This window comes from Mobula hypostoma, chromosome 12 (genome assembly GCF_963921235.1).
Source record: "Mobula hypostoma chromosome 12, sMobHyp1.1, whole genome shotgun sequence".
NCBI classification, from domain to species: domain Eukaryota; kingdom Metazoa; phylum Chordata; class Chondrichthyes; order Myliobatiformes; family Myliobatidae; genus Mobula; species Mobula hypostoma.
The window spans coordinates 65,614,699-65,639,705 of record NC_086108.1 but is presented as its reverse complement, the minus strand read 5'-3'; the positions used below and the strand labels follow the sequence as shown (position 1 = coordinate 65,639,705).

Sequence of the window (25,007 nt, the reverse complement as noted above, 5' to 3'; positions counted from 1 at the left end):
CCTGGCTGCCTTGTGATGTACTTCTGGAGGAGATCCATGAGCCTGCCTTCAGACGGCCAACTTCCAACTGAACTAATCCTTGAGCACACTGAAAAAAAGCAGAAGTTTAAGTTATAAGGAAGTCTAATACCAATTTGTATTGCAATTAAACAATTAAAGGGTAGAATTTTACAATTTTGCCTGGTTGCCTTGTGCACCAAAAGCATATACTAGAAATTCTAGTCTTTTCATGGCCTTCAATGCCCAGATTGTGCAGGCTGCTACAGAATTTCAAATAACTTGGATTTTGCAAAGAGTGCTCACGAACTGGCACCAAATACATGTTTCCACCGACTTGTGATATAATTACCTGCTATTGGGGGCTGGGTCCTTTGTCAAAAAGCCTAGCAACAGGAAGTATCTTTAAACAAACTCAAGAATGTTTACTGAGAGACACAGGAAGGTTAAATTGGGGTGAGTAGCAGATGTTTTCTTAGGGCCTGTCTGCCCACTGATGAAGGCCAATGATCCGTAACATTAGCTGGTTTTGTCTCCGCAGAATTTTGCCTGATCTGCTGAATGTTTCCAGCACTTCCTGTTTTTATTTTGAGCGTGCTAGATGTTTGTAGTCAGTGATTGTTTTGGTCATGGCTCTTTATTATAAAATTCAGTAGCAAATGAGGCCCAACATTTCTGACAGCAATCAAGTGATGTTATATTTATTCACTGATGAAAATTTATCACCCAGAATCCCAGGAATGAGCTTGATGATTGTTGTTACTAAGGCTGGCTTTATTTACAGATTTGTTTTAAATACTTGTATTTTGGTTTCCATTACACAAGACATTAATTCAGCTGTTCTATAAAAGCGAATCAGGTTTCTTTGCATTTTCAGGTATATAGGCTAGCCTCACTGAGCATCCTAGGCATCCACGTCTGCTGGCATAAACCTTATTCCATGACTGAAGTATCCACTCTCATATATATTCCAGTATCCTTCAAGATACTTCACCTCAAGCCACCTGCTACTTCCAAATGCCATTCCATAGAGTCATAGAAAAGCACAGCACAGAAACATGCCCTTTGACCCATCTGCTCCATGCCAAAACCACTTAAACTGCCCACTCCCATCAACCTGCACCTGGACCATAGCCCTCCATACCCCAACCATTTATGTACTGAGCCAACCTTTTCTTAAAACTTTGAAATCCAGCTTGCATGTACTACTTGTGCTGGCAGCTCATTCCAGACTCTCATGATCTTCTGAGTGAAGAAGTTTCCCCTCAAGTTTCCCTTCAACTTTTCATCTTTCACCCTTAACCATTGCCCTCTGGTTGTAGTCCTACCCAATCTCAATGGAAAAAGTTTGCATTTACCCTACATTGTTTGTTTGTTATGTGCTGCGTTGTATGACTTGGCTGATTATGGCCTTTTTATGACCATGATCGTTCTTGGCAAAATTTTTGACAGAAGCGTTTTGTTATTGCCTTCTTCTGGGCAGCATCTTTACAAGATGGGTGACCCCAGCCGTTATCAATACTCTTCAGAGACTGTATGCCTGGTGTTAGTGATCACATAATCAGGACTTGGGATATGCACCAGTTGCACATATGACCATCCACCAACTGCTCCCATGGCTTCATGTGATCCTGCTGAGTGGTGCCACACCTCACCCAAGGGCAACCTGCAGACTAGCGAAGGGAAGGAGCGCCTTACATATTCTTTTCAATTTAATTACATATCAATTTCTACATTTGCCTCCCACAGGTTCCAATGAAATACCTTGTCAGGCCTTGGGGATTTATCCACCCTAATTTGTCTCAAGACACCAAACACTTCATCCTGTGTAATCTGTATAGGGTTCATGACCTCACTGCCTTGCCTCGATAGACTCTGTGGCCATTTCCTGAGTAAATACAGATGCTAGAAGTTCATTCTGAAATCTCCCCCAATTCTTTTAGCTCCATACATAGTTTACCATTCTGTGCTTCCAGAGGACAAAGTTTGTCCCTTGCAGTCCTTTAGATCTTAACATATCTGTAGAATCCCTTAAGATTTGCCTTCACCTTGTTTGCTAGGGCAACCTCGTGCCTTCTTTTAGCCCTCCTCATTTCTTTCTTAGGTGACCTCTTGCATTTTCTATACTCCGTAAGTTTTCCTACCTGCCTATACCTGCTATGCACCTATTTTTCCTTCACCAGGGCCTCAATATCTCTTGAAAAGCAAGATTCCCTAAATCTATTATCTTCACCTTTTATTCTATCAGGCACATACAAGCTTTGTACTCTCAAAAGTTCATTTTTTAAGGCCTCCCACTTACCAAGTACACCTTTGTCAGAAAACAGCCGATCCCAATCCACGCTTGCCATATCCTTTCTGATATCATCAAAATTGGCCTTTCTCCAAATTAGAATTTCAACCTGTAGACCTTTTTTTCTATATTTACTTTGAAACTTCTGGCATTATGATCATTAGATACAAAATGTTCTCCTGCACAAACTTCTGTCACCTGCCCAATCTTATTTCCTAATAACAGATGAAGTACCACCCACTCTCATGTTGGGACATTTATGAACTTATTAAGGAAACTTTCCTGTACACATTTGACAAACTCTACCCCATCTAGTCCTTGTACAGTATGGGAGTCTCAGTCAATATGTGGAAAATTAAAATCACCTACTATAACAACCTTATAGTTCTTGCAAATCTGTGATCTCCCTGTGAATTTGTTCCTCTAAATCCCGCAGACTGTAATATAGTCCCATGAGTGCGGTCATACCATTTTTATTCCTCAGTTCCACCCGTAACATTAATATTCTAACTGACAATATTACTTAAAGACCTCCATGACAAAGGAATAATTCAGTATCAGTTTACATCTGACTCCTAAAATTGCTGGGACATCACTCCCTCGTTACATTGGATGAAACTGTTGCAACTCTCCCATTCACCTACATTCTGACACCTTTTGACGTGGCCTTGAACTTCTAATTGCTGGTGTTCATGTGGTTTACCTTTAGTATTGTTGCCACAGTCTCTTGTGAAGCATTTCGCATATCCTCTCCATTTACTGACAAGATCTGGTCACCTTGCATAAGCCTTCCATCGAGTTCAGCAGCCCCACCTTTAACAATGTCTGAGATAAATACCCCGGTTCCAATCCTGTCAAAATATTTACAAACAGTTCAATTATTCAATTGATTTAATTCATCTAAAATATATACAAAGTCTTTACATTTATGAGGCATAAATTTAGTTATCCTTTGCACTGAGAAAACAATTGAAATTACAAGTTCTAACAAATGAGTTTCCATGAATCTGAATGATCAGAAAATGATGCATGTTTATTTCTAATGTATATCTTCAGAGGCCAAAGCTCTGTATTAAGACATAGAACGTTATCCTTGAGCCCATAACTGCTTCTGCATTTCACAGAAATCATGTTTTTGACTTTCTTTCAAAATTTACAGTAGCCATTATGTGGGATATAATTACAACAAGAGAGAGAAAAGGCATGTAAAAAGGGCAATGTTATGACGGTCCTGAGGGATTTCAATATGCAGTTAGATTGGGAAAATCAAGTTCGTACTGGATTTCAAGAGCGGGAATTTGTAGAATGCCAAGTTGATGGCTTTCTCGATAAAATCCACCCTATAGTTTGAGACGGAGAAGATAAAGTCAGATGTATCATTATTACAGTGGAGTAGCGGGAGTTACAGAGGCATGAGAGAGGAGCTGGACAAAGTTGATTGGAAGGGAACACTAGCAGGAGTGTCAGCAGAAAAGCAATGGCGGGTGTTTCAGGGATGATTTGGAAGGCACAGGGTTGGTACTTCCCAAAGATGAAGAAATATTCTAAAGGAAGAATGAGGCAACAGTGGTTGATAAGGAAGTCAAAGACAGGATAAAAGCAAAAGAGAAGTCATATAGTATAGCAAAAATTGGTGAGAAACTAGAGGATTGGGAAGCTTTTAAAAACCAACAGAAGGCAACTAAAAACACCACAAGGAGAGAAAAGATGAAATATGATGGTAAGCTAGCAAATAAAAAAGGATATCAAAAGTTTCTTTCTGAAATATAAAGAGTAAAAGAGAAGAGGGAGTGGATATTGGACTTCTGGAAAATGACGCTGGAGAGGTATTAATGGGGAACAAATAAATGGCAGACAAACTTTAAGAAGTATTTTGCATCAGCCAGCAATGTGGAAGACACTAGCAGTAAACCAGAAATTAGAGAGAGTGAGGGGGCAGAAATGAGTGTAGTTCGTATTACTAAGGAGAAAGTGTTGGGAAGCTGAAAAGTCTGAAGGTAGATAAGTCAGCCGGACCGGATAATCTACACCCCATGATTCTGAAAGAGGTAGCTGAAGAGATTGTAGAAGCTTTAGTAATGATCTTTCAAGAAACACTTGATTCTGGCATGGTCCAGAAGACTCGATGATTGCAAATATCACTCCACTCTTTAAGGAGGGAGGAAGGCAGAAGAAAGGAAATTATAGGCCAGTTCGCCTGACTTCAGCGATTGGGAAAGTGTTGGAGTCTATTATTAAGGATGAAGATTTGAAGTACTTGGAGACTAATGATAAAATAAGTCAAAGTCAGCATGGTTTCTGTGAAGGAAAATCTTTCCTGACAAATCTGTTAAGAGTTCTTCAAGGAAGTAACAAGCAAGGTGGACAAAGGAGAGGTAGTGGATATCATTTACTTGAATTTTCAGAAGGCATTTGATAAGGTGCCATGGACAGCGGAATGGCTGACAGGCAGCGAGTGGGAATAAAAGGGGCCTTTTCTGCTTGGCTGCTGGTGATTAATGGTGTTCCTCAGGGGTCAGTATTGGGACCACTACTTTTCACATTGTTTGTCAATGATTTAGATAATGAAATTGATGGCTTTGCAGCAAAGTTTGTGGATGATACGAAGATAGGTGGAGGGGTAGGTAGTGATGAGGAAGCAATGCGATTGCAGCAGGACTGAGAAAAATTTGATGAATGGGCAAAAAGTGGCAGATAGAATACAGTGTTGGGAAATGTACGATAAAGCATTTTGTTAAAAGGAGCAATACCACAGACTATTATCAAAATGGGGAGAAGGTTCAAACATCAGAGCTGCAGAGGGACTTTGGAGTCCTTGTGCAAGACTCCCAGAAGGTTAATTTACAGGTTATATCTGTGGTAAAGAAGGCAAATGCAAAGTTGGCATTTATTTCAAGGGGAATAGAATATACAAGCAAGGAGATAATGCTAAGCTTTAAGAAGACACTAGTCAGGCCGCACTTGGAGTATTGTCAACAGTTTTGGACCCCATATCTCAGAAAGAATTTGTTGTCATTAGAGAGAGTCCAGAGGAGGTTCATGAGAATGATTCCGGGAATAAAGGGGTTAACATATGAGGAATGTTTGGCAGCTCTGGGCCTGTACTCACAGGAATTTAGAAGAATGCAAGGGGATCTTATTGAAACCTACCTAATGTTGAAAGGACTAGATAGGGTGGATGTAGGCAGGAAGTTTCTTATTCCAGAACTAGAGGGCACAGCTGCAAAATTGAGGGGCCACCCTTTAGAACAGAGGTAAGGAGGAACTTTTGTTAGCCAGAGAGTAGTAAATCTGTGGAATGCTCTGCCACAGACTGTGGTGGAGACCAAGTCCATGCATATATTTAAAGACTCGACGGGCTGAATTGCCTAATTCTTCTCCTATGTCTTATGGTCTTATGGACTGTAAAATTGGAAATAACACTTTACTCTTTAAGAAGGGAGGAATGCAGAAGAAAGAAAATTATAGGCCAGTTAGCCAGATTTCAATGGTTGGGAAGATGTTTATTATTATTAATAATAATTATTAATTATTATTAACTCCATTATTAAGGATGAGGTTTCAGAAGGATTTAGCCAGATTGGGAGAATGGACAAAGAAGGGGCAGATAGAATACAGTGTACTTTGGTAGAAGGAATAAAGGCAATGACTACTTTGTAAATGGGGAGAAAACTAAAAAATCAAAGGTGGAAAGGGGTCTGTCTAAGTCCTTCTGTAGCCTCTCTATTTCCTCAAAACTACCTGCCTCTCCACCTAGCTTCGTATCATCTGCAAACTTTGCAAAAAGCCATCAATTCCATCATGCAAGTCATTGACATACAGTGTAAAAAGAAGCGGTCCCAATATTGACCCCTGTTGAACACCACTCGTCAAAAGCAGCCAAATGGAAAAGGCAGCCTTTACTCTCATTCTTTGCCTTCAGTCTATCAGACACTGCTTTATCCATGCAAGTAAATTTCCTGTAACAACATGGGCTCTTAACTTGTTAAGCAGCTTCGTGCGTGGGACCTTGTTAAAGGTCTTCTGAAAATCCAAGTTGACAACATCTACTGACTGTCCTTTGTCAATCCTGCATGTTACTTTTTCAAAGAATTTCAACAGATTTGTCAGGCAAGATTTTCCCTTGAGGAAACCCTACTGACTACAGCCTAATCTATTGTGTGCCTCCAAGTACCCCAAAGCTACTTCCTTAACAATTGACTTCAACATCTTCCCAACCACAGAGTTGAGACTAACTGTCCTATAATTTCCTTTCTTCTGTCTCTCTCTCCCTTCTTGAACATTGGAGTGACATTTGCAATTTTCCAGTCTCTCAGAACCGTTCCAGAATCTAGTGATTCTTGAATGATCATTACTAAAGCCTTCATAATCTCTTCAGCCATCTCTTTCAGAACCCTGGCATGTACACCACCTGGTCTGGCGACTTATCTATCTTCGGACTTTTCAGTTTCCCAAGAACCTTCTCCCTAGTAATGGTAACTTCACACACTTCTGACCCTTGACACTCTGGAACTACCCCACACTGCTCGTGTCTTCCATAGTGAAGACTGGCGTAAAATACTTATTCAGTTCATCTTCATTTTCCTTGTCCCCCATTATAACCCCTCCAGCATCGTTTTCCAGTGTTTGATATCCACTCTCACCTCTCTTTTACACTTCATGTATCTGAAGAAACTTTTGGTGTCCTCTTTAATATTATTGGCCAGATTACTTTCAAATTCCATCTTTACCTTCTTAATGACATTTTTAGTTTCTGTTGGTATTTAAAAGCTTCCAAATCCTCTAAATTCCCAATAATTTTTTTGCTCAATTATATGCCCTCTCTTTGGCTTTTATGTTGGCTTTGACTTCTCTTGTTAGCCACAGTTATGTCATCTTGCCTTCTTCCTCTTTGAGATTTATACATCCTGGGCTTCCAAATTGCTTCTAGAAATTCCAACCATTGCTGCTCTGCCATCATCCCTGCCAGTGTTCTTTTCCAATCATTTCTGGTTAACTCCTCTCTCATGCCACTGTAATGCTGATACACCTGATTTTATCTTCTCCTCCTGAAATTTCAGGGTAAATTGAATTGAATTGAACTGACTTTATTACTAAAATTCTTCATGTACATGAAGAGTAAAAATCTTTATGTTATATCGCCGTTTAAATGTGCAATGTACAATTTATAGTATTTATAATAAATAGTCCGTACAACAGCATAGTTAATATAACATAGAAGTACAGTTGTGTCAGCATGAGTCAAGCTGTCTGATGGCCTTGTAGAAGAAGCTGTCCTGGAGCCTGTTGTTCCTGGCTTTTATGCTGCGGTACCGTTTCCCGGATGGTAGCAGCTGGAACAGTTTGTGGTTCGGGTGACTCGGGTCCCCAGTGATCATTCGGGCCCTTTTTACACATCTGTCTTTGTAAATTCGATCATATTATGATCACTTGCCCCTAAGGGTTCTTTACCTTAAGCCCTCTTATCAATTCCGGTTCATTGCATAGCACCAAGTGCAGAATAGCTGATCCCCTATTGGGTTCAACCACAAGCTGCTCCAAAAAGCCATCACGTAGGCATTCTAGAAATTCTCCCTCTTGGTATCCAGCACCAACCTGATTTTCCCAACCTACCTGCATATTGAAATCCCCCTTGACCATTGTAACATTGCCCTTTTGACATGCATTTCCTATATCCCATTGTAGTTTGTAGACCACATCCTTACTACTGTTTAGGGGTCTGTATACAACTCCCATCAGGGTCCTTTTATGCTTGCAATTCCTTAGCTCTGTCCATAATGATTCACCACCCTCCCATCCTATGTTACCTTTTTCTAATGATTTGATTTAATTTTTTACCAACAGCCATGCCCTCTGCCATCCTGCCTGTTCTTTCGATACAATTACAGTTTGTATATCCTTGGACATTAAGCTCTGAGCTATAATCTTCTTTCAGCCATGGTTCAGTAATGTCTATAACATCATATATGCCAATTTGTGCTGCCAGTTCATCTACCTTATTCCATATACTGCGCGTTTTCAAATATAACACCTTCAGTTCTGTAATTCACCTTTTACGACTTTGTCCGCCTTTTACACTGCAACTCATCTTGTTGACTGCAATTTCGCCTTATTGCTCTCTCATTGCTAGGAGTCTCTCTACACATTGCCCCTGCTTGTAAACCAACTACTTCAACTTCAGCACTATCAGTCTGGTTCCCAACCCCCTGCCAATTAACTTAAACCTTCCCCATGAACTCTAACCAACCTACCTGCAAGGATATTGGACCTCCTCGGGATCAGGTGTAATCCGTCCCTTTTGTACAAGTCATATCTTCCCCAGAAGAGATCTCCAATGATCCACAAATCTGAACCCCTGCCATCTGCACCAGATCCTCAGCCACACATTCATCTGCCAAAGCATCCTATTCTTACCTTCACTGTCACATGGCACAGGCAACAATCCCAAGTTTACTACCTGGAGCTCCTGCGTTTCAGCTTCTACCGAGCTCCCTAAAATCTCTCTTCAGGACCTCCTCACCTTATCTTCCTATGTCATTGGTGTCAAAATGTACCAAGACTTCTGGCTGTTTACCCTCGCCCTTGAGAATGCCATGGACCCAATCCGAGACATCCCTGATCCTAGCATCAGAGAAGCAACATACTATCTGGATGGCTCTATCAACACACAGAATTTACTCTCTCTTCCTTCGACTATGAAACCTCCTATCAACATTGCAGTCCTCTTCTGTGGTTCTTCTGAGCCGCAGCACCAAATTCAGTGCCAGAGTCTAAGTCACTATGGCTCCCACTGGTAGGTTGTACCCCACAATAGTATCTGAAGTTGTATACTTATTATTGACGGGAATGGCCACAGCTATACTCTGCCCTGGTTGTGCATTTCCCATCCCTCTGTCACCCAGTTACCTGTCAATCTAGGGATGACTATTTCCTTGTAGTTCTGTCTTTCACCTCGTCATTCTCCCATCTGAGTCGAAGAACATCAATCTGCAACTCCAGTTCCTTCAACCAACACACATCAAAGTTGCTGGTGAACGCAGCAGGCCAGGCAGCATCTCTAGGGATGCTGCCCATCTGCAGAATTCCTCGTGTTTACGTTTTTTAACTCCAGTTCCTTAATATGTTATCTCAGGATTTGCAGCTTAATGCACCTGGAGCAGATGGGTTTATCTGGGAGACTGGAGTTCTCTCAGGCTTCCCACATCCCACACACAGTACAAAACACTGCTCTTGGAGTCATTCCTAGCAATACTCCCCAGAAATCTTGGTTAATTCTTAACCTTCCCTCCCCCCACCCCTTAATTCCACCATCAGCAGAAATAGTTTCTTTCAATCCAATCATCAGTCCCCTGAATATCTTGAAAACTTCAATCAAACTATCCCTTTAATCTCTACAGATTAATTTATTCTTTGGAACTGTATAATTTCACTGTTTATAATTTAATCCTTATAACGCAAATAATATCCAGCTAAATCTTCAATGTACATGCTCTGAGGTCAAAATATCCTTGCTAAGGAACAGTGCTTAAGATAACTCAGAGATGCCAGGTGTGGTACATACTCACCCTATACATACACTAGTGGTCAGCAGTCTAATAGCTTTTTTGATTATTTTCACTGGCAGATTATCAACACTACTCATTAATGATCTTTGCTTAGGATCTTAAAGTTTCTAGACCTTTGCTGCTTCTAACTTCTCAATGTGGATGTCCTCACATTTGCTTACATGAAATCCATTTGTCACAGACGTATCTGATCGCCTATTACATTTCTCTATCACAATGCTTAATGATTGCACTTACAGCTTATAATTCTACTTATTTTACGTCACCGGAAAACTCTGATAAATGACTTAGAGTCCTATAGTCTGAGTTAATAGGTACAGGGAATTGCAACGGTGCTAATGCAGACACCCAACTTGCTTATTGGGAGACGATATTTCAAACAGTGGAAGAGTCTACGACTGGGGGCACAGCCTCAGGATCAGAATCTGAATCACTTCATTGCCAGTATGTGAAGTATACCAGACTTGATAGTGGTTCACTGCTAAGCATAAAACACAGGACAATACCATAACAGATAGCACAATTGGAACCAACCTTTTTACAAGATAATAGTGCAAACAGACATGAACAACCAACAACTAGCAGAATAGTCACAGTCACAAATGTTAATAATCAAACTTAAATAAATGTGAACATATGAACAGACTGAATAGTTATCAATAGAACAAGGAGAACAGGAAAGACTATTTAATGGATGTTGTTCCAGGGTAGTAAGGGATTTACACCTGAATGAGTTTTGTTGAGAAGCTGGAAAGCTACAGGAAAGAAGTTTCAGAGATGACGTGTAGTCCTGATGGGTAATGGACTTGTCGCACTTCCCTGATGGCAAATTAGGGAATTGGTGACTGTCTGGATGGGTGGAGTCAGCAGTAACTTTTTCTGCTCTGGCAACAAACAGGTCTTATTAATGTCGGCCCATGATCTTCTCCATTGAATGAACCACTCGCTGCAACCCGGACTTGGAGAGGGAGGAGGCGGGAAACTGATTGGTGACGGAAGTGGCCACAACAGATGTTAAAGTCTGTTAAGTATGTTAAGCATGAGGTTTTGGGGTACTTGGAGACTAATAATAAATCAAGTCAAAGTCAGCATGGTTTGTATGAATGGAAATCTTGATGACAAATCTGATAGAATTTTTTGAGGAAGTAACAAGTACGATGGATAAAGGAGAGGCAGTGGATGTCATCTACTTGGATTTTCAGAAGGCATTTGATAAGGTGCCTCACATGAGGCTGCTTAACAAGATAAAATCCTACTGTCTTACAGGAAGTATACTAGCATGGATAGAGGAATGGCTGACAGGTAGGAGGCAACGAGTGGGAATAAAGTGGGTTTTTCTAGTTGCCTGCCAGTGAATAGTGGTATTCCTCAGGGGTCAGTATTGTAACCACTACTTTTCACATTGTTTGTCAATGATTTGGATAATGGAATTCATGGCTTTGTGACAAAGTTTCAGATGATACGAAGATAGGTAGAGTGGTCGGTAGTGCTGAGGAAGCAATGCGATTATAGTAGGACTTGGATAAATTGGAAGAATGGGCAAAAAGTGGCAGATGGAATACAGTGTTGGAAAATGTATGATAATGTATTTTGGTAAAAGGAACAGTACCACAGACTATTATCTAAATGGGGGGAAAATTCGAACATCAGAGCTGCAAAGGGACATAGGAGTCCTCATACAAGATTCCCAGAAGGTTAATTCACAAGTTGAGATAATGCTGAAGCTTCATAAGACACTAGTTAGGCTGTACTTGGACTATTGTCAACAGTTTTGGGCCCCATATCTCAGAAAGGATATATTGTCATTGGAGAGAGTCCAGAGGAGATTCACAAAGATAATTCTGGGAATGAATGAAATATGAGGAGCATTTGGCAGCTTTGGGCCAGTACTCACTGAAACTTAGAACAATGCGGGGGGATCTCATTGAAACCTACTGAATGTTGAAAGGATTAGATAGGGTGAATGTGGAGAGGATATGTCCTATGATAGGGGTATCCAGAACTAGAGGGCATAACCTCAAAATTGAGGGGCAACCTTTAAGAACAGAAGAAAGGAGGAATTTCAAAAAGTGGTGAATCTGTGGAATGCTCTGTCATAGACTGCAGTGGAGGGCAGGTCCATGGGTATATTCAAAGTGGAAGTTGATAGCTTACTGACTTGTCAGGGCATCAAGGGATATGGTGAGAGGGCAAGTGTATAGGATTGAATGGGATCCGGGATCAACCATGATGAAATGGCAGAGTGGACTCGATGGACTGAATGGCCTAATTCTGCTCCTGTCTCATGGCCTTACGGTCTCAACACTCTCAATGATGGCCAAGTAAACATTCATCAGGATACACCCTGAGATATTAAGTTTCCAAAGCTAGCATAGGAAGAACAATGTCTGCTGCGTTTTCCTAGTGCTGAGTGTCCCACTTGTCCCACTTCAATGTACGGTAATGGCAGTCTCCAGGAATTTAATGATGCAACCACTACACAGACTGACCATTAAGTTCCAAGGGATCAGGTAAGAAGCCAATCCTCATTTCCACTGTCTCGATAGCATTAAGCTCTAAGTTGCTACAAACATCCGTGCTGCAAGACAGTTTACCTCTCTTTGATAGCAAGTCATTATTAGAAATGAGACTGACTACGGTCATGTCATCTGCAAACTTTAGGATTTCAATGGATTTGTCTGTGGAGATACAGTCACTTGTAAAAAGTGACAGCAGGAGGAGTGAAAGAACACAGAATACAAGGACATCCCTCTACAGCAGAGATGAGGTGCAATTTCTTTAGCAGAGTGTACTAAATCTGTGCAATTCATTGCCACAGATGGCTGTGGAGGCCAAATCTTTGGGTATATTTAAAGAGGATAAGTTCTTGATTAGCATGGGCAAAGGTTACAGGGAGAAGGAAGGAAAATGGGGTTGAGAAGGAAAATAAATCAGCCACGACTGAATGGTGGAGCAGACTCCATGGGCTGAATGGCCCAACTCTGCTCCTGTGTCTGATGGTCTTATCTCTACATTTGAATCCCAACCAAATATTATTTCTTTTTGCCTTCTGCTATTCACTCAGTCTCCTAAATTATTCAGTAATTTTCATTCAATTCCACGTTACTGATGACTTCTTTTGAGGGCCTTTATCAAATCTCATTTCAACGACCACATAAATATCAACTACAAAATTTCTGTGTTCACTACTAGTTACCATTCAATAATCCATTCAGATTTCTCATACATTACTAACACTTTACAATGGTGAAATTATTCTGGATGTACAGACACCCCTGCTTAAAAATTAGATTTCATCTATTTGGGGTGAAGTGAGTGGATCCTTTTAGCCCTCATTGGACAGTACATGACGTGTATAAATGAAGCTGATGAAATGACACCTCTGCTCAGGTGGATCATGACTTTTTGATAGTTGGTGCTTCCACTGAACATTCCATAAAATAATGATCAAAATTATTTTGTTTTATGTCAGTTTATATAGTGAGGATTTCCTCAATGTTCCCATCTATACATGGTCCTGAAGAAAGTCATACAATTATTTACACTGTGTTATTTATTTTCAGCACAGGATGTAAAGGAGGAGATTCATTTAATATATTTTGAATAGGACGTGAAGGAACACAATCAGCCTACCGTTTTCCTACGATACTCAGGCCTAATCCTCTTCCAACTTTCTTCTGAAGATCCACAAGAAATATATCAAAGTTCTCCTCGTCTTTGTACTGTGCTTCGTCCCTGTATACAGTAAGTCGCACCTTCTGTGGCGTCTGTCTCAAGGCTGTGATTGCTTCCTCATGGGTTGCATTCCGTAAATCAATTCCATTTACCTAAAAGGAAGCAAAATGCAGTTTTCTTATGTTCCTCATGGAGCAAGATTTGAAAGGCAAACAAATTTATCAGTGCCTCACATTCAGTACAGCACATTTTTCTCTTTTAAAATCTTCCCGATTTTTCTCCTCTCTATTCCCCTACTGCTGTTTCTCTGCTATTTCCTGGCACCAAGCCCTCTCTTGTTCCTTTCTTCAATTTGTTGTAGTTTTTATCCTTTTTAACTTTTTGTTCTCTAATTTTTATCTTACTATGCATAAGCAACCCATTGTAGAAGTAATAATATGGGTGAAAAATCTGAAATGAGAGTGATACACCATGAAACACAGGTTATGGAAAGGCATTCGCCTAGATGGTACTAATAGCAATCCAGCAGGTCTGCAGAGAGCTGTCAGGATAAAACAGGAGCAGCTCGCTCCAGTCTTCACACCTTCATTCACACTACACATTGGGATTTGTAAAAGTGTTCAAGGTCAGATGACCTCTTAGTCTGTCTTGATTTGATTAGACTTGCCTACCTTTACTTAAATGGGAAAATCACTTTATTTTTCATTATTTCAGTGTACATCTCTGTTTCAATTAATTAGCAGCAGTTTCATGTATCATAAAGTACACTATTTTTTTCTCGAATTAATTAAATTTTTTTAAATAATTGATAAAATTCTTCAGATCATCAAAAACACTTAGTGAAACTGAAAATTCCTCAGTGCATTCTGCGAGCAGGGCCATAGTTCCTGTGGCTTACTTAAGAGAAGTTTAAATACAAAACCATAAGATATAGGAGCAGAATTAGGCAATTTGATCCATTACATATGCTTCGCCGTTTCACCATGGCTGATCAAATATTCCTCTTAGCCCCAATCTCCTTGCCTTCTCCCCATAGCCCTTCATGCCCTGACCAATTAAGAATCTATCAACCTCTGCCTTAAGTATACATTAAGACTTGGCTTCTGCAGCCACCACTGGCAAAGAATTCCATGGATTCCCCACTCTCTGGCTAAAGAAATTCCTCCTAAAAGGACACATCTCTATTCTGAACCTGTGTCCTCTGGTCTTAGTCTCTCTCACCATAGGAAACATACACTCCACATCAATTCTACAAGACCTTTCACCATTTGATCTTCTAAATTCTAGTGAATACAGGCCCAGAGCCATTAACAACTCTTTATATGACAAGCTATTCAATCCTGGAATCATTTTTGTGAACTTCCTTTGAACCCTTTCCAATGTCAGCACATCCATTCTAAGATAATGGACTCAAAACTTCTCACAATACTCCAAGTGAGGCCTCACCAGTGCTTTATAAAGTCCTAACATTATATCCTTGCTTTTATATTCTAGTCCTCTTGAAAAGATGCTAACATTGCATTTGCCTTCCTCACCACAGACTCACCTGCAAATTAACCTTTAGGTAATCCTGCATAGGAACTCCGAAGTCCCCTTTGTGCCTCAGTTATTTTTTGTATTTTCTCTCCATTCAGAAAATAGTCTACCCTTTCATTTCTTCTGCGAAAGTGCATGACCGTGACACTGTACTCCAGCTGCCATTTCTTTGCCCATTCTCCTAATCTGTCTAAGTCCTTCTGTGGCCTCTCTAATTCCTCAAAACTACACACCCTCCACCTATCTTCATATCATCTGCAAAATTTGCAATAAGTTTATCAATTCTGTCATCCAAATCATTGACATATAACATAAAAAGAAATGGTCCCAATAGAGACCCCAGTGAAACACCATTAGTCACCGGCAGCCAATCAGAAAAGTCTCCCTTTATTCCCATTCTTTGCTTCCTGCTAATCAACCACTCCTTTATCCATGCTAGAGTCTTTGCTCTAATACCAAGGGCTTGTAGCTTGTTCAGCAGCCTCGCGTTGCACCTTGTCAAAGGCCTTCTGAAAATGCAAGCACACAACATCAACTGATTTTCCTTTGTCTATCCTGCTTGTTACTTCATCAAAGAGTTCCAACAGATTTGTCAGCAAGATTTTTCCTTGAGGAAACCATGCTAACTATGGCCTATTTTATCATGTGCCTCCAAGTACCCGGAGACCTCATCCTTAATAATCAACTCCAACATCTTCCCAACCACTGGGGTCAGACTAATTGGCCTATAGTTTCCTTTCTTCTGCCTCTCTCCCTTCTTGAAGAGTGGAGTGATATTTCCAGTCTTCTGGAACCATTCCAGAACTCTGTGATTCCTGAAAGATCATTACTAATGCCTCCATAATCTCTTCAACCGCCTCCTTCAGAATCCTGGGGTGTACAAAAACTGGTCCACTTATCTACCTTCAGACCTTTCAATTGCTTAAGAACTTCTCTCTATTTATGGTAATTTTACACCCTTCATGACCCCCGACACCTGGAATTTCCACCATACTGCAAGTGTCTTCCACAGTGAAGATTGACACAAATGGGCAAGAAAGTGGCAAATGAAATACAATGTCAGAAAATGCATGGTCATGCACTTTGTAGTAGAAATAAATGTGCAGACTATTTCCTAAATATGGAAAAGATCCAGGAATCTGAGATGCAGAGGGACTTGGGAGTCCTTGTGCAGAACACCCTGAAGGTTAACTTGCAGGTTGAGTTGGCGGTGAGGGAGGTAAATGCCATGTTAGTATTCATGCTATGGTGATAAGAGATTTGTTAGGGAAATGGATAGAAGGTTCTGTGGGTGAGAACAAAAGTCCCAGATGGTATGTTACCTCCCGGTTGCCAGAGTTCGGGATATCTCGGATGGAATCCTTAGCATTCTTAAGTAGGAGGGAGAACAGCCAGAAGTCATGGTCCATGTAGGTACCAATGACATGGGTAGGATGAGGTTCTGCATAGGGAGTTCAGGAAGTTAGGTGCTAAGCTAAAGGGCAGGACCTCCAGGGTTGTGACCTCAGGATTGCTATCCGTGCTATGTGTTAGTGAGACCAGAACTAGGAAGATTATACAGTTTAATACGTGGCTAAGAAGTTGGTGCAGGAGAGAGGGCATAAGATTTTTGGATTATTGGGCTCTCTTCTGGGGAAGGTGGGACCTGTACAGAAGGGACAGTTTGCATCTGCACTGGAGGGGGACTAGTATCCTAGTGGAAGGTTTGTTAATGCTGCATGGTGGGGTTTAAACTAGAGCGCCAGAACAGTTAGTAAAGAAAGGTGGATAATACTGCCAAAAATGAGATAGCTGGGTTACAAACAGAAGCAATATGTAGTGAGAAGAGGCTGTTCATAAGGCAAAATTGCAGTCAACAGGATGAGTTGCAACGTAAAAGGTGGACAAAGTCAAAAAGGGTGAATCCAGAACTGAAGGTATTAATTTGAATGCACACAGTATGTGGTATAAGGTAGAAGAACTTGCAGCACAGTTGCAGATTGGCAGGTATGATGTTGTATGTATCACTGAATCATGGCTGAAAGATTGTAGCTGGGATGTTCGGATAGGTATATGGATAGAAGGGGTATGCAGGGCTATGGTCTGGGTGCAGATCGATGGGACTGGGGAGATTCTGTCTTGGCACAGACTAGAAGCATTTCCATGTCATATCAGAGCCAAGAGATGCAGAAACAAGACATAAACCATTTAATTATATAAATTGTACCAACTGAAATCAAAGATCACACTTCTTACTGATATATAATTCGGGGCTATACTTTGTGGTCAGTGGCAAACACCATGTGCTCATCAATCACCAGACGAGCTGATCTAATTCAGTTCACTTAAAGCAAATATAAACACAATTTATCTACACAACAGAATAATAAGCTTTATAAATAGATGAAATTATTACCCTATAACCCACAGTCTCTTGAACTGATGTGGATAACTTCATTGACCACTACTCTGAACTAATCCTATGACCTACCGACTCACTTTCAAAGTCTCTTCGCAACTCATGTTCTCGGTTTTATTTTTTACTTGCACAGCTTGCTTTCTTTTGCACATTGGTTTTTGACTATCTTTTTCTTATGTATAACATTTTATTGTATTTTTTCCCTGCAAATGCCCGCAAGAAAATGAATCTCAAGATAAGTAATATGGTAACATATTGTTTTGAACTTTGAACTAAAATATAAAAATATAAAAAATAAGGAAAAACCAGCACATTAACTTTTGATAAAATCTTGCACCACTTATATCATTATTCTTTTCAGGTCAACGGTTGTTTAACAGTGATTATTATTCCATAACATATCATTTTCTCTTTCTCTCTCTTTCTCTGGATATCAGTGCATAACAAATTGAATTAATTTGTTTTTATATTTGCCAATATTGGTAAGTGACCACTGGAATTATTTTCTAACTTTTCATGTCAATTGAGTAAGTGTTTCAGTTTTGAATTGTACTTTATCCATGTCTGAATGATCCCAGAATATTGCGTAGGGAACATAAGCAATACAATAGAAAATAATACAAGGAAGCAAAAGTGAATCTGGCTTATTGTGTCGTTGTCAAATGTAGGAAAGTTTCTTCCTTGTTATTCAAATTTAAAAATAAAGTGATCATATATTACTGAATACTTTCACAGTACAGTTGAACTATTGCATCAAAATGATTTTATCTTTCTATTTATTAAATCATTATATTATTCAATTCATACTGTGACCCATGGATCAATACTACTGGGACACAAGCCAGGTCCTGATTAACCCTGGCTAGGTCACCTGGGCATGAGTGTCTGATGTTGAAAGACCCAAAACACCTGATGACCCCAGGTTACATCACCTGATGATGTGTCCCAGTGCATCCTAGGATGTATCTCAGCATCAATAGGCACATAAATGAAGCCTATGTTTTCAGTTTAGTTTTTCAACTTTTGGTTTTGTGTTTAATTAGCTTATCTGTACAAGCTAACTAATTTTCATTTAATAGCAGAACACCATAACAGAACACCATAACAGAAACTCCAATAGATGGCACACTTGGACCAAACTAAAATTCGTTGTTGTCAATTTTGACCAGAAAAGTATTTAACTTCTACCTATCAGGAATAAAATATACTTTCCTGTAATCAAAATGTAAAGCTCTAACAAAACACTGCTTTCAAACAAAAATCTACTAGTTACATTTAGACAGGCTTTTACTTACAACAGTGCAGGTAATACCTTGAGCTCTGTACTGCTCTGGTGTATAGAATTTCTATCCTTATACTCTTTGCTGGTTACTAATTTCCATTTAGTTTCTTGCCAAGCTTATTTTTCCTGTACTACTCCCCACCTCCCCCCCGCCCCCCGACTCTAACGCTGCATGGGATTTTCCACCTTTGTTGGCCTCTGGTCCTCCTTTGTAAAACTAACTCCAGCCCTTCTTAGTCTCTAATCTTTTTATCTTTCCTCGACTTCTGATCCTTTTCACCATTCCTCTACTGACTGCTAACCAAAATTACTGGAAGATACAGTACATGAATATGTTTTACTCGCTAATATTATAGTTTTTTATTTCAGCTATCTTCTTGACCACACTAACTTGGCCTGTGAACAACATTCCTTCCAACTGTTTTTACAGCTGTGTGGACCAACCGTTGCTCTGAGCAGGAAATTTTTACATGGCCTGAAAACTGCGCAGCACTTTAAATGTTTCTCTTTGTAATATGCATACCATGAATATTTAGAATGAAAACTGAAAAATCACATACTATTGATTTTATTAATTGAAGGGTATAAAGAAATACAATGCAACAAAGAAAATCTTTAACGTTTTGTAAACTTTTTCTCATCTGTCTTTATTCCAGCTGTATGGCAACAAAGGCTTTGCGTGTAGGAACATTTCAGTTACTTCGTGGTGATGTACCTGCACAGTGCCTGTGGGCTGCATGAATGCATTATGGAGACTGATGGTATCACTGCAGATGCTTACATAACTGTTCCTCAAGGACAGAAAAGTTGGGAAGAAAAGATTTAACTTTTACTTTTTAATTCTTATTAAAATGTTACCATGTGATACTTTGTTGTGTGTCTGGTACAACACTGCAAACAAAGACCTATAACAAAAGATACACGTTTTTTTGAGATTGCGTCATAGTTCCAATGCCATACTTCAGCACCTCAGCGTGTAACTCAACCAATTTCTGTTTTATACTTCTGTATTTGTGCTTGATTTAATGAAGACTTACAAAATAAAGTTGTGCCAAGAACAAATTAGAAGGAAATAATGAGCAACACACGTAAAAGGCCAAAAAGACAACAATCAAGAACTTTGTAAAACAAATATTTAATTTTGTCATTCGTAAGAAGCTTAGCACTTATGATATCCAAAGAGATGCAGGGGTCAATGGACATGAAGACAAATGATATCAGGAAGAGGGGCTTCTGTAAAGCAACTGTAAAAGTTTTAAATAGAAAGAAGAGAAACTTTTTATAAAATTATTCAAAATTATGAGCTGAATAAGGAGAAAGTTTCAACTGGCAGAAGAATTACCGCCCCAGAAAGTTCAAACACTCTACTTAATTCTGTACTTCATGTTCATTTTTCCCATTCTCTTCTTCATTCCCTGAAAACTTGCCTAAAAATATTGGAAAAAGGTTTCCTGATTTCTACTACTTTATTCATAAAAAAGTGTCCTGCTTAGATCCTAATACGAATGCTAATTTTAAGATATCATCCAGTGGGAAAACATACTTTTTGTATCAAATCCATTCATGCGTTTAAATTACTTGATTAGATTACTCCTTAAGTTTCTAAAGTTAATAAAGACAGGACTCATGAAATTCATCCTTGTAATTTAACCTTTAAATACTGGTATCTCTCTGCTGATATCATGTAAGCTAGTATTTCCTTCCTGATGCATCCAGAAATAAACTCGTTGCTCTGGATTAGATCATTCAAAGGCATTTCCAGTTTCCCAGTGCTCTTTAAATGCAATTAGCTTTCCTGTTCAGTTTATTTGTTTGTGCACTTGCCTTTAATGATTTGTGGACATGGACAGCAAAACCAAATTTGCTATCTAGATGTACTCTCACCCTTAAAAAAAGATATAACTTTCTCAGACCTAGTTGAATAACTTTATGCTTTTCTACACCAAACTTAAAGTTTTGTTCACTGTTTTAATTTTTCTATATTCATTCATAACTTCATGCCATTAATTTAGTAAAACCACAAAACAGCTTTTAACTCTTATCTCGTTAATTTACAAATCGCCTGATAAATTTAAATCTCAGGATAAAATTTTAGGAAACAATGCACATGATTGCAAGAGGCGGTTGAGGGTTGTAGCCTCAGCCGGCTACATCACAAGCACCACCCTTCCCACCTTTGAGAACAACTTCAAGAGATGATGCCTCAAGAAGGGGGCAAACATCATTAAGCACCCTCACCATTTGGGACATGCCCTCTTCTTTTCAGTACCATCAGGGAGGAAGAACCCACACTCAACAATTCAAAAACAGCTTCTTGCCCTCAGTATTCAGATTTCTGAATGGTCCCTGAACCCATGAACACTACCTCATTATTCCTTTATTCGCAGCATTTATTTTATAATCCATAGCAATTTCATACTTTTGCACTGTACTATTGCCACAAAACAACAAATTTCATGTCATATTAGACAGGATTATAAACTTGATTCTGATTCTGAATAGGATTTGCTAATATTCCATCACCGAGACAACAAACTCTAATCTCGGCTATTTACAACCAATCATGAACCAGGTTTTACCAGATTGCTTTTAAATTCCATAATCTTTCACTTTCACCTATAACCTCGTGCAAAATGTGATAATCCTTTCTAAAATAACAAGGAATTAGATGGATATGTAAGACAAGCATACCGTACAAATTTAGCAGATTCAGTAGCTACGATGTTATTCTAGGACTGAGATATATTTTAAAACCACTTTTCAATTTCAGTAAAGTATTAAAATTTTGCTTGAATCAGGCAAAAATAATTTTCTTTTCTAATAACAGGAAAACCTACCATGTACTACCATGCACTACAACATTTTTAAATAGCATATAAACAATAATGATCAAAATCTAACTGTTAAACGTAAACTTCTCACACTGGTAGTGCACTGGAAGAAGCTCGTTGCCATTTCTTTTTACAGATGATGTGTCCAATCATGTCAAACAGTGTGCAGTGTATACTTTCATATTACTGACAAGCTAGCCACCAAAAGTGTGCCTTGGGGCATTATCAGAATAAAATTTCTCTCATTTAGACATGCATAAAATTGCCAGAATCGCTGTGCAATGTTAGCATGTAATGCTTTTTCTGGCTCTGCCTATTTTATAACCAGTATTTTCTTAATTATTGAAAAAAGCACTGGATAGGATTCACAAGTAATTACATATTTGGCAAACTATAGAATACCGGTACGGATAAAAGTTGGATTTCTATGGCTAGCCTAATCATTCAGTTTTATCTTCATCTCCCCATCCATTGTTTTCTACCCAAAATACAAATCAAGGTAAATTATTTTCCTGAGGTTATCTTTAAAGGAACAAGCAATGTCACTTTTTGATTCTATGGCTTTACAATCATTTTCTTGTAAACAAAGTTATTTAGTAGAATGAACAAAAACTCCACATTTAAATCTTTTTTCAAAACAATTAAATACCCTAGTAGGTTAAAGGTCAATGCTGTGGCTAGTTATATTCTGTAAAGATATAAAAGATGAATAATCAGAATGTCTAGTTGTAAACCAAACACTTAAATCCCATGCTAGCAATTTGTTATTAGGGATGATCATATTGTATTAACAGATTTAAGCACGAAATATTTCTGGAGGAAACAAAAACAGGTTGAATGATGTGGTTGTGAAAGTGGGTGGGAGATCTAACCTTTTTAGCTAAAAAGGAATTGCCACTAGTAATAATATTTATGTACTGTCAGTCCAAAACACATCACTTCTATACTCACCTCCAATACTTGGTCACCAGCCCAGAGCCTATTATCTTTAGCAGCTGCACCTTCTTCATATACTTCATGAATAACTATTGCATTCTGAAATAAAGTCACATTTTAATAACTAACATTACCAGAATTTGTATGCATTTAGAAATAGTTTTCCAAATCACTTTGGATAAAACTCAGTAGAATTCATTAATTCATTAATTCATTAATGTTTCTCCAGTCCTGCTGAAGGGTTTCAGCCCAAAACGCCAACTGTACTCTTTTCCATAGATGCTTCCTGGCCTGCTGAGCTCCTCCAGCGTTTTGTGTGTGTTGATTGGATTTCCAGCATCTGTAGATTTTCCCTTGTTAGTATTCATGAATTGCTTAATTTGCTCTCTAAGTGTACAAATTGTGTATGTACAAAAAGAAAAAGCAGGTGATGGAAATGAAGTACAGTGGGTTGCAGTTAATTGGGACACATTGAGCCCCAATTATGAGGCTCCCCCAATTAGCTGAAGTTTCATGGAAATAGTTTTAAAACCATTTAACTGATCATATTATATCTTTAAATGAACAAATTACAAAATGCAGAACAAATTAGAACACTACCAAGGCCACTACCATCCTATAAAACTGTGCAATAATAGTTATTATTAATAGAGGAATTCATCCAGTATACATGGTCATGTATAGGATGTCCAGGGAGGGCTAGTATATATGGTGAAGGGGCATGTCATGTCCATTCTGGGGCAGCTCACTCACTTTTGGTCCCCGCCACACACTCAACTCTCACCTGTGGCTCCAAGTAGCTGTTTGCACGCGACAGCAGCCACACCCTAGTACATCGTTTTGACAGGCGGGCTAAACCAGGTCAGGGTAACTGGGGGGGGGGGGTAATATACCGTGGTGAAAATGAGGACATGCCTGTCCTAGCATGTGAAGTCAGCTCTGGCTGATTGGGTGGATGAGATCAAGAGAGAGATCCAATGGCCAAGAAGGCACTTCGTGTAGAGCGACAGAGAATAAGAGATGGTTATCCATTGCAACCAAGGAAGACCCAGTGTGTGACGACTAATTGTAGCACTGGACCTGGACTTCTGAGGACCCTGAACTGTCCCAGTGCAATGGCTTTTCCACTTTAAGAACTCTCCCACACAGGTTTCACAGTCACTGTTGGACACGATGGACTGTAAATGAACAAAATTAGGTATACACCAAGTGCAGAAAATGGACTGCCCTTGTATGATGCTTTTAATCATTGCATCCTCCAAATCCTTCATAGTTCCTAACTTGTTGAAGTAGTGAGATCATTACATTTTTACTCTTGGCTGTTTCTGGAATCTCTAAGCCTGAATGTTTGAAACTGCAGTGAGCAAAACAATTCTGAGTTGTCTTACTGCTTATTAATTGCCAACTATCAGTAAGAAAGATCAGTGCTTTTTCAACACAAACATGGAACTGACACTATTTTAACAATGTTCACTTTTGTACTGTGAAGAGTCTAAAGGCCACACAAGTTCACACGACTGATGCTGGTCAGAATCTGCCTGGCAACAGTCTCCTGTCCCAGTTAAGTGTGCAATGTGTCCCAAATAAATGAATGAAATCCCGGCTATTTTCGCGATTAGTTTTTGTTCATTAAGAGTTGCCACAATTAATGAATGGACCAGTTAACCCACATCCTCTGTAGATATGTTTTTGTAGATGGATATCAAAAATAAAGGCAAAATAAGGTTTTTACAAGTGCACTGGTCCTAAAATTCATTATCTAGTAAGTGATAAGTTGCCACAGTGATTATCAAAACAAAATTTAAAAATTTGTCAATGCTGGAAGACTGAAATACAAACAGAAAATGCTAAAATACCCAGCAGGTAAGACAGCATCCATGGATAAAGAAACAGAGTTAATGTTTCAGGTCAAACACATTTTATCAGAAACGTGCTCACTAAATTGAGAAGATTGTAGGCTTTTTTAAAAAAAACTTTTGTACCTCTAACAATGCATGGTCATTTTGTTGTATTAATTCAACTGTATACATGCACATTTGTATGTTTTGCAATAGTGTATGATGGCCAAGTGTTTAAAACTATGAGGTAGATATTTAGCAGCTCCAGAGTATACTAGCTGTGGTAATCAGATCAAGTACTGCCCTTCATGGAACCACCTGATTTTCATTTCATATATTCCAATAAGATTTTTCTTTGGAAAAAAATAAACATACGCACACCAATGAACACGCAATGGAGTTCTAGGTATATATGCTTAATGTTTGAGATCCGCACCATTTTAATGGACTGGTTATTAGTGGACTGCACTGAGTACCAAATGAAAAAGACTCCCAACTATGTAAAGGAGTTCTGTAGCTCAAATGTTTGCTACTCTTCCAGTGCATGAGCATCTAGATATACAGCATCAGCAGATTTGATTCCCATTCCCCTTCCGACATGTCGGTCCTTGGCCTCCACTTGGTCACCCTCAGGGTAAAGGAGCAACACCTTATGT

General features: G+C 39.2%; 1 protein-coding gene and 1 long non-coding RNA gene across 8 annotated transcripts in view; one reads left to right on the top strand and one right to left on the bottom strand.

Annotated features, from left to right (window-relative positions):
- Positions 1 to 19,813, top strand: part of LOC134354875 (uncharacterized) — a 35,069-nt gene extending 15,256 nt beyond the window's left edge. For all 3 annotated transcript variants that reach the window (XR_010019913.1, XR_010019914.1, XR_010019912.1), the window contains 2 exons: positions 13,419 to 13,599; positions 19,403 to 19,813. This is a non-coding gene — a long non-coding RNA (uncharacterized LOC134354875). The remainder of the gene's footprint in view (positions 1 to 13,418; positions 13,600 to 19,402) is intronic.
- LOC134354873 (inaD-like protein) overlaps positions 1 to 25,007 on the bottom strand; it is a 332,069-nt gene that overhangs the window by 45,904 nt on the left and 261,158 nt on the right. For all 5 annotated transcript variants that reach the window (XM_063064296.1, XM_063064298.1, XM_063064297.1 and 2 more), the window contains exons 38-41: positions 22,529 to 22,612; positions 13,489 to 13,682; positions 2,994 to 3,141; positions 2 to 88 (exon numbers count right to left, since the gene is read on the bottom strand). In XM_063064296.1, coding sequence (XP_062920366.1) covers positions 2 to 88; positions 2,994 to 3,141; positions 13,489 to 13,682; positions 22,529 to 22,612 — 513 coding nt within the window. The remainder of the gene's footprint in view (position 1; positions 89 to 2,993; positions 3,142 to 13,488; positions 13,683 to 22,528; positions 22,613 to 25,007) is intronic.